The 12,561-nt window shown below is 35.4% G+C and overlaps 2 protein-coding genes across 4 annotated transcripts in view; one reads left to right on the top strand and one right to left on the bottom strand.

Annotated features, from left to right (window-relative positions):
• Positions 1 to 12,561, top strand: part of MCPH1 (microcephalin 1) — a 265,284-nt gene that overhangs the window by 130,281 nt on the left and 122,442 nt on the right. For both annotated transcript variants that reach the window (XM_008572047.1, XM_008572048.1), the window contains exon 12: positions 2,637 to 2,714. In XM_008572047.1, coding sequence (XP_008570269.1) covers positions 2,637 to 2,714 — 78 coding nt within the window. The remainder of the gene's footprint in view (positions 1 to 2,636; positions 2,715 to 12,561) is intronic.
• Positions 4,452 to 12,561, bottom strand: part of ANGPT2 (angiopoietin 2) — a 61,094-nt gene continuing 52,984 nt past the window's right edge. For both annotated transcript variants that reach the window (XM_008572051.1, XM_008572052.1), the window contains exons 8-9: positions 9,287 to 9,417; positions 4,452 to 5,749 (exon numbers count right to left, since the gene is read on the bottom strand). In XM_008572051.1, the coding sequence (XP_008570273.1) occupies positions 5,589 to 5,749; positions 9,287 to 9,417 (292 nt within the window). In that variant the 3' untranslated portion in view covers positions 4,452 to 5,588. The remainder of the gene's footprint in view (positions 5,750 to 9,286; positions 9,418 to 12,561) is intronic.

Raw genomic sequence — 12,561 nt, 5'->3', positions numbered from 1 at the left:
ATCTCTATACAATATTAATTCTTGGGATGCCTACGTACGTTAAATTTATTAATTTACTTACCAAAATTCTACTTTAGCTGCCTTATGGTTATATTTTCTTAACATTTGGAAAAGGACAAACTTAGGGAACATAAACTTTCTTCATGATGTTGTTTAAATTCAGTTGACATTTTAATGTGGATTTTATTTGAACTCAAGTGCCACACACTTTTCAAATTGGTTCTCTGGCTTCTCTCACTGGTACATTGTGTTTCTCACCGTAATATTTTTTAACATTGCCTCATGTCTGCAATGAGCCTGATTTTGAAGCTTTTTACTTCTTATTTCCTGGGCTAATTACATAAGCTTGTAATGAATCACACATATTAATAGTCTATTTCTGTAAATGATAACATACATTGATTGGTAAAAATAACGTAAATATTTTGTTACTTAAGTGTTTTTAACCACCCATAAAGGGCCAGATAGAAACATGATTTCAGTGTAGAGTTACCAATTTTCTAATACCTTCTTTTATTGAACTTATTAAGATACATCTTTTGGAGGAGGGTAATGTTGTTTAGGCAGTAAGAATTAAGGGAAAACAAAAAGAGAACTGAATGACAAAATGCTCCTGTGCACAAAGACCTAATTGAAGGTTGAATAGGTATACTGAACAGAGTTCCTGAGATCACACCTTGCTATTTTTCTCTCTCTGATAGAGACAGGTTTTCCTGCATAATCCTCCATTCCTGTTTTATTTGGGCTAATGCCCTCAGAGCTGTTTGTGCTGTTTCATCTAATTTGTCTTAAACACTCCCATGCCCAACACTGTTTTTACCATGTGGTAATGCCACTCATCACACTTACATAGAAACTATATCTCACCATCTGGACCCAAGCAATTCACACTCTACTCTAGCAAAAAAAAAAAAAAAAAAAAAAAAAAAACTCTCCCCTTCTCAATGTCTTTCTCTTTGCCTGGTGAACCTTTACTCATCATTTAAGACCCAGCTTGAAATGTCAGCTCACCCAAGCACCTTTTTTTGGTTCTCCTAGGTTGAGTCCTTTGCTTCCTCCTATAGGTGTTGTAGCACTGTTTGAGAGAAACCATCGTTCCTACCTCCCACCAGAGGTGGACTCCTCTAGGTTTGGGGCTGTGGTTCCAGGACCTAGCTTGGATTCTTATCCATGGTGGGCTGTCAATAACTAGTTCACAGGTGCATGGATAATGGAGCAGAAAGAAGTAGTTGCTGAATAAATACATCCGTTTAAAGTTAGAACCAAGCCAGTGCTGAGAATTATCATTTGAATTCTATATCCTGTTCTGTCTTTATTTTTTCCATTTTGCTCACATTTTCATAGGAAAGAAAAGTTGCTTAGGGAAAAAAAAAAATCTCGTGTTGGATAAGTACTAGCTTTAACATGTAAGAAAGGAAATATTTAAGGCTGATATCCCGTAGATGGTACTGAACCTTAGAAACTACCGGAAAAGGAAGACTTGGCTTCATACCTGGTCATTAAGCAAAAAAAACTTAAGCCTCAGGCATCAACTCTAGGAAAAAAAAAAAAAAAAGATGCACTGAATGTAAGAAATAAAATTGCTGTTAAAAAATAAACATGAGTTATGTAATTCAGTTTGATTATTTTAGCTAAAATTCTATTGGTGTGTAAAAACATACAGATTCTCAGGGAGTTTGGTCACAGAATAGAGATGATGCAGAATCTCAAAAATTGTTGAATTAAAAATGAAAATATCATTTTGATCATTTAAAAATGTGTGGATTCAGACAATAATAATATAATGGTGATGGTGATGATAATAATGATAATAACAATAATGAAAGACTGTTTATTAGACATTTTACTCTTCCAAATATGGAGGACCTCTTCTGAAAGTATTAACCAGTGCTAGAAACAAAAATCACAAGCCAAAAATATTCCTTTTTGAATTTAGGCTTGTGATCTGTCTTCTCTACTTTATTTTTACTTTTTTTAATTAATAAAATCCTGTAGTAGTTATGGAAGATAGTTTATAAATGACTTCATAAATTGGAAACTCGGAATTTAAAAATATACATATAGTATTTCATTTATTTAAAAACAGAGTGATGTTTAAATATTAGGCCCCAGTTAGCTCGGTTGGTTAGAGCGTGGTGTTATAACACCAATGTCAAGGGTTTGGATCCACATACTGGCCAGCCACCAACAAAACCCAAAAAACAAATATTTGGCCTCTCTAGGATAATGACCCAGATTTCTAGTCATCATGAGACTTTCTTCTTAGCCACGTGTTTATTAGTATTCATTTCATTTATGCACCATAAAAATTCTGAAGGCACTTTAGTATGTGAGAACACATCTATTTCAGATCACTGGAGTGAATCACTGCTGGTTTTTTGGTTTGTTTTGTTTTGTTTGGGGTATATTTTTTAAGCGACTCTTGTTTTATTGCCCACTAAGAGCCTAATAAATCTATGATAAATATTCTGTTTGTTGTATCGACATCTATTTCAGATCACTGGAGTGAATCACTGCTGGTTTTTTGGTTTGTTTTGTTTTGTTTTGGGTATATTTTTTAAGCGACTCTTGTTTTATTGCCCACTAAGAGCCTAATAAATCTATGATAAATATTCTGTTTGTTGTATCACTTGTAGGTACTATGGTCTTTGGAACTGGGTCATTGGATTTCCGAGGAGCCATTTGAGCTTTCTAACTACTTCCCCGCAGCTGCTGTAAGTTAGATGTTGTTTTGTGATGATGAATGCAATTCAGTATTCTCAGGAAATTATTATAAGCATAAGGATAGAGTCAAATTTTTATCAAGTCAAGAGCGATTATGCCCATAATTAAAAAGACATTTTCACAGAACTTAGCACCTTTTATTTATCTATGAGAACAAATGTGAGAACATTTTCAAAAAGTAGTGAGGAATGTAGTCTTGAGAAATTTTAATTATAAGAGTCCTCAGGATTGAGAAAAAAAATAAAATAAAATTTTAAAAAACTGGTTTCTTGAGAAGGTAATATTGTATCTTGCTTACTGCTTTGAAAACTAATTCTTTTTACTGTTACTATAAATAGAATTGATAGGTGTAAAAACTGTGGCTTGCTAGCATTAAGATGTGGTTTTTATATTTTGATGTTTTTCCTAAACTACACTTCAGCTTTACTGACCTTTAAATGTTTCAACTGCTTAATGGAAAAGTGTTAGGTTGTAATTTTTTTAAAGATAAGTAATAATTAAGTGGGTAATTTAAGGTTTGATTGGAAGCAGGATTGTGCAGAAGTCGGCTTTTGTTTTCAAAAACGTTAACTGGTTTGTGACAGTTTATTCTTTCAAAAGATTAATATCTAAAAGATAAATGATGATTCTTGTCTGCAGCCAGTCGCCTTGTCATTTAGTTGTTTGAGTAGGCCATATGACTGTAACATAACAAGTTCAACTCTGCTATCCAGTCACCATAGCTATCTAGGTTGTTGAGTTGTTTTTGTTTTCATTTTTAAGATTACTGTTTTGATTTCCTTTCAGCTTTATGTTTTCTTAAGGAGAGAAAGAATTTCTCTCAGCAAGACTGTTTGAAATACTGTGTAAGAGATTGTAGTATAAAGTAGAAACGCAAATTTCTCCTATTCTCTATCATAAGAGATTATATATAACTTTGAATAACATAATGAGGTTTGTCTTTGAAATTCATTTTAGCTATCTACATGGGCATTGATGTAAATTAAGTATGTTGTTGCCATTTTTTCCTGTATTACCATTTTCCTCATATCTGTCATTGTGGTCATTAAGAGATCATAGAAACTTACTGTTGTCCTTTGAAGCTGTGAAATTTTCTTATCATGGGATATTTTTAACTTGATGCAAAGCCACGATACTCCTGTTGATTTGATAAAGGCTTCTTAAATGTAATAATAAAAACAGTTCTAAGACAGGGAGGTTCTTTACCCAGTTGAATAGCTTCTCTGAAAGTGCAACACAGCAGGAATAAAATAGTGCTGTGACTCTTCCACAGCTCATAGATCGACTCAGAACACACAGCAACACTGAAGTGTTCCCACACTAAGTGCCAGAGAATGCAGGGTAGAATGAATTAGATAAGAAGACTGGAGTGAAGAAAAAATAATGGTAGAACAATACAAGGTGAAGACACATGGAATAAATGCTGGTTGCAGATTTGACTCCAGATGTTCTAGCAAATGACTCAAAAAGAAATATATAAGAAATTACTTCTAAATTATAAAGTGTCACACAAATGTTCATTAATACTGGTTGTACTATGGAAACTTCAAAAGGAGTTAAAGCAGGAATTTGAGGAGATAAGGTTTTGTAGTGTTTGCAGTGTTTTCAAAAATTTAGTCAACATTTGAATATACGAAGAATATTAGATTTCGCTTTTGTACCAAAACACTTTTTTTAAATTTTTAAATTCTTTTTAGTTTGTTGATGGATGTAAAAAAAAATCTTACTAGTGCAAATTACTTTTTAATTTGAATTTAGGGGTGAATCTTGAGAAGTACAGCTTTGTAAATATCTTAAATGGAAGGTTTTTCTCAACCACAAATTAAATCGTAGCCTCATTCTCTAAAATATATCGTACTAGAAGAGAAAATAGATCTCTATTAGAATAGTGAGAAGATAGTATAGTTTCTTTGTCATGGAAATAAATGTATAATTTTCTTCATCATTAAAAATCATAATTTTCCTTGTTAGGCACAATCCGTTGTTCAGAACAGAATTGAAATGTGAACTGTAAAATTGTAAATATTACCATAAAAGTTGAACGTAGTCATCTCACCTAATAAGTTATATTTAATTACTAAAAATACTTTCATATTTAACAGCTGGGCAGAAAAAAATAGTACAATCTTCATATAAACTAAAATGGCACACGTCTGTTGATAATTTCAGATATCCTGGAAATTTTCATCATATAATCTTGAAATATGTATTTGAGCGTTGACTTAAAACTAAGCTGTCAATATTTATGTAAATATGCTATTTTCAAAATTAAAATTTAAAGCACCTAAGAGGCAAAGTAAAAAACAAAGCACTGTGTTTTTCCAAATATTAAACTGCTAGTAGCCACTTCTCAGAAAATCCCTGAATATACAATATATTTTTATAGCTTAGAGAATTTTTACTTTCATTTAATTGTGATAGTGATGCTGAATTCAGGACATATGGATATTTACACAATCTATAAACAGTGCTTAAAGGAATGCAGTCCAAGATTATCTGTACTATTTAAGTGTTCTGTTTTCCAGTTATTTACTGATTAACTCTCACATAACATTCTTGGTTGTGACAGCAGAGTCTGTAAATTGTCAGTCTAACTCTCAACCTTGAATCCACCTTCTCATAGGTGTTCTGCCAGATTTCAGTGCCAGATCGTTGCTTGTTTGGGGTTTTGCTTTGGTTCTTTAAGTGATGCAGGTTAAAATGATGAAGTTTACAGGTCTCTAATCTAGAGCATTTGGACCCTGTCGGCACCCAAAAGCATGCTGTCTGACATGGAGAGACAGTGTGCAGCAGTGTCTTCAGTGCTGTGGGATTAATTCTTTCAAAATAGTACAATATGCTCTTTGTCAAGTATACACAGACATTTAGAAATCTGCTGGTCTGATCATCATGGTGGTGGCCTTGAGTGAGTAGCCTGACCCTTTCCAGTAGTACCACTTAATACCATTGAACTTGTTTGTGTTCTGCCTTTGTGGGTAGTACATTCCGTTCAAGTTGGAAGGACCACATGCATCAAACCACCAGCCTGTGAAAGTAAAACAAAGAAGGAATTAGGAACTAGGTAACGCGAGCTCTCTCATCATGGAGGTGGAAATGTGACTAAGCCAGAAGTCACATTCCATTATTTAAAGTAGGCATATGCAAATATTCATGAGTGTAGAATGTGCTGCATTGGCAGAAGTATGGTTTCCAACTTTACACTGATAAAATTGTAGCTCCGTTACGGCAAATATTTTTACAGGCTTTCTTAATCCTTTCCTCTTGTGCAGAGTAATAATTAAGTGGGTAATTTAAGGTTTGATTGGAAGCAGGATTGTGCAGAAGTCGGGGATTCTGAGTCAGGATTCAGTCAGGATTTGCTGAGTCAAAGTCCCGTCATCCATAGGCATGAATCCTGCACAGTCCTGATTTGGTAAGCACATGGTACAGTTGGAAGAATGGATAAGCAAAACTCTGAAGAACTATTTGATGACTCTTTGGGCCAGGTTTACTTTCTAGTCCCAGCAGTGTGGTGGGCTGCACTCATTCAGGCTCCGTTTCCTCTACTAAAAAAAAGGGTTTTGACTAAAATATAACCCAAAATGTTAAACACTGGACAGTACTCAACAAAAAGGAAATTTCTCAGTTCCAGAGACAAAAAGGAAATTTAAAGCTGGGGTGATGCATTCACTAAGTTAAAGTCAGACCCAAAAGGGGGTGCCCAGCACAGCAGGGTGGGGAAGTGGATCCCCATCATCACCCTTATCCCTTGGCTTGATCTGAAAAAGGAGCATGCCAGATGCCAGGGTTTGTGAGAGAAAAGAACGATCTCTGTTTACGTGAATTAATCAGAATAAATCTCAAAAACATTATGTTGGAGCGACACACACATTACGATACCATTTATATTCATTTTTAAAATACAGAAAAAAATACCACAATTATCACTAATATCTCCATATGTAGTAAAATAAATAAAGCAAGTGAACCTCAATTCAGTGGCTACCCCAGTGGCAGATAGGGAATGGTATGGGTAGGGCAGCTTTTGCTATAACATATATTTCTTTTAATAAAATTCTGATAAAAAATATACATGTTATGTTTACACATGGTTGTGTGAGCACCAGTTATGGGTGCCTAAATTCTTTCCTCATGACAGTTCCATGACTTGAGTTGATTCAAATTAATGTAGATGTGATAAGAAGTTTGTGTTTGGTATTCAGAGTCATAGGTCTGTCCATTCTAGGGCCTGTTGTCTACCTTAACTATAGAACTTACTGTTTATGCAAAAATCAAGCTGCTTATTAGGCTAGTTTTTTATTCATGGTCCAGACCATTGGTTGGGATTTGGCCCCTTTATAGTTGAAACCACTGTACTTTCTCTCTTGGGCTTCTTTCTTCGCCCCACTCTCTTTTCTTGTTCCATTCTCTGCCCCTAAATCTTTATTTGGGTAAATAAATGTATTATTTCCATGGTTATTAATACAACTCTACTCTCTTGAGTAGCTCACAACTACCAGTGGTCTGAAAACCTCCACCCTCTCAAGTAGAGAGCTGAGTCCAGCATACGGGCCACTCTCTTTTCTTGTTCCATTCTCTGCCCCTAAATCTTTATTTGGGTAAATAAATGTATTGTTTCCATGGTTATTAATACAACTCTACTCTCTTGAGTAGCTCACAACTACCAGTGGTCTGAAAACCTCCACCCTCTCAAATAGAGAGCTGAGTCCAGCATACGGAAATAATAGACAGGAACAAAAGGATCAGGTATGTTTGGGGCCTCCACGCCACCCTGTTTCCCCTTTTTCCTTGGCTTTAAAAAGGATTATTGTGGTAGGATGAGGGAGATAAGCAATTTTTTACAAAATCAGTATAATAGCTTTTGCTCATTAAAATAATTATTGCTAATAGAGAAGACTTATGTTACTAAATACTAATTATATTATCTTAGGAGCCATAGGATTGATTCTTTTAGTACAAACACATGAAATTTAAAGACATGAAAATTACTGAATTTCACATTATTTTCATAAATAAATCCTCCTCTTGACTATAGACACCCCTTGACCAAAGTGCATCTACACTCTAAGCGTAGGTTTTCTACTTGTCTTAGGCAGTGCCTTATAGTTATAAAATATATTGACCTCAGCTCTTACCCTTGGTTGTCCTGTCCTGGTGGGTAATGTGTCTGTTTTGTTAACTCGGTCTGTATTCTACGCAGATCACCAGCTGGTCTCTCAGTTTGCACTATTGGCAGAGTTTTTGCTGCTGTTTTACATCTTTCAGCATTTTCAAGAACTGACTTGATAGCATTTGTAGATTTTTTTCTTGTTTCAATCAGTACTAACTGGTTCTTGTTACTTATTTGTCTAATTTTTATAAGTTTAGAAATTAAGTTTTCTAACAGTTGGTTCCTATCATTGCTCTTAAATGTTTTGGAATACCATCCTAGTCATTTTAAGCGACAGCTACAACAGTCTTCTGCTTATAGGTATAGTTCCATTTTCATTTTTAAGCAATCTGATACAAAAGGTAAAAGACAAGAAAAACCTGAAAATAAAGGCCTTAATTTAGAGTGGACAATCACTCATTTTAATGTGATGCACTAAAAAGGCAGGTTGGTTAGTTTCTTGGTAAGTGTTTGCTATACAAAATTCTTTTTAAAAAGACATGTGTTCCACAAAATGGTCAGTGCTAATCAATTCTATCAGTAGTCTTTTCAAAAGTCTGTGTAGTAAACTAACTGAATAAGCTACATTGGTCTGAGGATTCATGTGTGTAGAAGTTAATTCTCCTGGATTCTAAATGGCATTGCAGTGGGTTGAAAGAATTGACATGGTTCTTAGTGAGTCTCTCCTTGTTCCAAGAATATTTGATTCTTCTATGTCAAAATCACCATTATAAAGTTGCTGATATTTAAATGCATGATCTCTCTTGTCCAGAGAACAAGTTTGTCTTGTTATGGAAGTGAGAGGCAAGACCCTCAAATACCCGTAATAACTTCGTATAGCATACATTATACGAAGTTATACGAGTTCCCGCTCACTGGCTGAGTGCGGTGTGGGCGCAACACCGAGGGTTGCGATCCCGTTACCGGTCAGTAAAAAAGACAAAAAGGAAAAAAAAAAAAGACAGCTGAAAATCTATTGTTTGACCATTAGATTATTCATTGAAAATATTCCTATAATAATGAATCTATATCATTGTTTTGGTTGCCATTTTGAACTTTTAACTCTTTTAATACAGCAAAATGGAATTAAACCCTCTCTCTGACATCTGACATTCAGCAAGCACAAACTCAAGAGAGCTTGCTGAATGTGAAATGTTCTCTCTCCTTGCCAGGAGTTGGTCCTAAGGAGACATAGTTGGCCTGCTGACAATTCTGGCTCCATATCACATTTTCACTTAAAACTAAACAGTCTAAAAAAGTGAAAAACATTGACTTTTTATCAAGTTAGTATGTCTATTTATGAAACTTTGGACATTGTTAGCAATCACAGTTTGAAGTCCAAATTACCACCCTTTCACTCTATGGAATTCTTTCTTGCCAATGCAAGTGGTAAAACAGAAAAGTCATCCCTACCTCCTGTTAGCATTTGTGAACACTTGCAAATACATTTGTCGTTGTCTGCATCCTTTGTACTAAAGTCATTTCCTGGTTGGCTTATGCTGCTTATTTTGCCGGCTGTCCCTGTGAGTCCTTTAAGATAAATCCTGTAAGCGTGCAAAGGGAAAAAAAAAGTAATTGGCTTGGGTTGTTGATTTACTGTAGTGGAAAATTTTTTATGATGAAGAATTCCATCCTACAGAAGTGCGTTCTGTACTGGTTAGTGTACTAATGCATACTCTGGACAAAATATTTTGCACTGGTATAAACAGGAACCAACTTATCATCAGACCCTTTGGCAAAGAGGGATGTTTTCATGAAACCTTCAACACATATCACTTGCACAAGTATAGGCAGGGACTGTAGTACCTATAATTTATTTTCTTGCTGCTTTCAGATAAACAGAAGAAGTGGAAAGCAATGTGAGGGACCTCTCCCATTGTACATATTGAAACAAGAGTCACGAGATGACTGGACAATCTCAAACATCATTCTTTTCGGCTGAGGGGATGGGGATGGAGAGATCAGCAAACAACAGAATATTCCTTGAGTTTGGGTTAGAAATGTACAGAACAATGTGGAAAATAAATCCTTATGGCTACTTTGCCTCATTTCTATGTAGTAGTGTAATAAACCTGTTCAACAGTGAGAAAGGAATAAGTATCATACCAACTTAGACACTAGATAAACAGCCCATGCTTTTAGAATACTGCAAAAATATGGCTTACATCAGTGATCTGAGTGCCAGAGAGAATTAGAAGGGAAGGGAGAAGAAAGTGAGTTGTTTTTTTGATTTCTCATAACTATGCTAATGAGTCACTGCTGCAAGAAAGCCCTTGGCAGATGGTTCAGGACAGATCAGAACAGACGTATACATGGGGCATGTGTCAACACTGTGTTGGCCTCAGAGAGTTGGGCTCTTGGAGCCTGGCACATTGAGTCCTCATATCTTGATGGAGACACAGTCACATAAAGACCCTGGCAAGCATCCTACAAAATGGAGTCCTGCAATGGTGGCAAGAGAATTGTACTTTAAGCCCCCAAAATATGCTCCTCTTTGTCAAACCTTCTAACATTTGCTAACCACTATTTTGGAACTAATATAATGTCCAAGAATTCGTGTTGGAACAGAGTGCAGAGAAGAGAGGAAAGGTTCGTGCGGTTCACCTGCTGCCCAGGCCAGGCCAGGCTCTTAAACAGCACATGCACTGAATGCTCCTAACACCCCACAGAGGCAGGCACCATCCCTGTTCTTACCTAAAATGTCATTGAGGTTCAGAGAGATGAACGTGGCCAAAGTTAAAACTCGTAAGTTGTGGAGCTAGGCTTTGCACTCGATGCACCCAACTCCTCTGTTGTGTTTCCACACTGTCACACTCTTTAACAGAGATGTTTGTTTATTGAGGAAGAAGTTGTGAAAAGATGGAGTGAAGGGCATGTCAAGTCAAGGTCCATAAGTGTGGGTCCTACGTTATTTTTGTGTTAATGACCTAGATTTAAATTGTTTAAAAAAATATAGTAGCCCTAGAAACTTCATCATAAGGCATTGACTAAACATCTGCATTTCAGTGTTTTCTTACATGTTTCAAAAATGAGACAGGCCTGTAGCTCAGTCTCTAAATACCTGCTGCAAAATGTTAATATCATAAGTTCTTATCATGGCTAGGATTTTGAAACACCTGACTTTCTTTCCAGCCTCCTCTCGCTGATCATGGACAGGATCGAGATGAACTACTTCCTTGCTTGTCCTCCTTTTAACTCTCGTCTCCTTTGAAAAATCTCAGTTCCCATGGAACCCATTAGATTTCCCCAAAGACAAGCAAAAAAAAAAAATTTTTTATTAGTCTCTGTTAGAAAAGTTGTATAATTTTAGATTCTCATATGCCCCACTAGTTTAAAGTGCTTTCTTTTAAATTTGGTACATTAAGAGTAAAGAAGAGAATTAAGAACATCTTCAAAATTGCTTTAAATTAGTATCACTTGATTTTATATCAGTGGAGTAAAAAGGTAATGCCAACATTTAATAATTAAATCTCATTGTTTGTGTAAAACTGCCAGAACGTCTGTAAAAACTGACCAGTTTTTAAGGTTTAATATACAAATAGCTTTTAGTTTTACTAAAAAGAATCATATCCTATCGCTGCATTCATCCCTTTCTTATTACATGTACTTTTCATTTCACAACATTTGGGGAACATTTCTTTAGGAAGAAAACTCAGCTGCTACATACAATTAGCATTCTGAAGCATTTGTCATTATTAAAAGTTTTAGTCACATCACAGTTCTCTTACCACATTAACATCATGTTTTAGTAAGATGATTTTCTTGATGTAATATCTATTTTATGTTGCCAAGTGAGTTAAACTAAGCTTTAAACCACTGTGTGGTTTTTTAAAGTGGTATATCCAAAAATTGATGCATTTTTAAAGGAAATATCTGTTAAGAACCCTCTTAGTTTACAATATTTTGATAATGTCAGCATACAAGGATAATGACCCATTTTGTAAAATCTTATACAAACAGCCTAATCCTTAATTTTTTTTTTTTTAAATTCTTCTGTTGTAGATTCCTAACTGTTGCCAGTTGAAAAAATATTTAGCTTGGAGGTAAAAGAATGACCAGCCACTTATGTCTCAAAATTCATTGAAGTTTTGATCTCTTTGGAGTCAAGTTGGAACTATTGTGAGGCCCAGAAACCTATCTTTTCATTCATGTCAGTTATGGCCTCTCCAAGACAGCCCTGCTCTTTCTATAATGAGGATTGATGGAATATGCTTCACTGACTTTTTAAAAATCACATCAGTGTTTATTTTTTGTTTTCAAAACATGCTTCTGAATTTTGATTCACTGTTTGTAAAGCAGGACATACTTGTCATTCTGTAATTTTCAGGTAGTTATTTGGGCAACTCGACTTTCAGCTTGCTTGCTTTTCTGTGCTGTCCATTGAGACCCTCCCCCAGGAAGCCAGCTCACAGACTTTGAAATCAGGTTTGCTTTTCAGACTGTTAAGATCTTAGAATTTCTGTTGAGCAGATCTGAGTTTGGCATTAATGAGATTTAGATGAGACTGTAAGCCAGATAATTGTTTTCTGTGGTGTTCCTTTTGAAATTCATTTGCTTATTTCTGACCTCAGAGTAAGCACTTCATAATTTGTGCCCCATGATCACCAGACACCATCAGTCTGTACTCTTCAGATTTCTTCAGTGTAGCGTTGGTGACTTACCTGTTCTCAGACCAATTTCTTTAGTAC

Source organism: Galeopterus variegatus, unplaced genomic scaffold (genome assembly GCF_000696425.1).
Source record: "Galeopterus variegatus unplaced genomic scaffold, G_variegatus-3.0.2 Scaffold749, whole genome shotgun sequence".
In the NCBI taxonomy this organism is placed as follows: Eukaryota; Metazoa; Chordata; class Mammalia; order Dermoptera; family Cynocephalidae; genus Galeopterus; species Galeopterus variegatus.
This window is presented reverse-complemented; position numbering and strand designations above follow the sequence as displayed.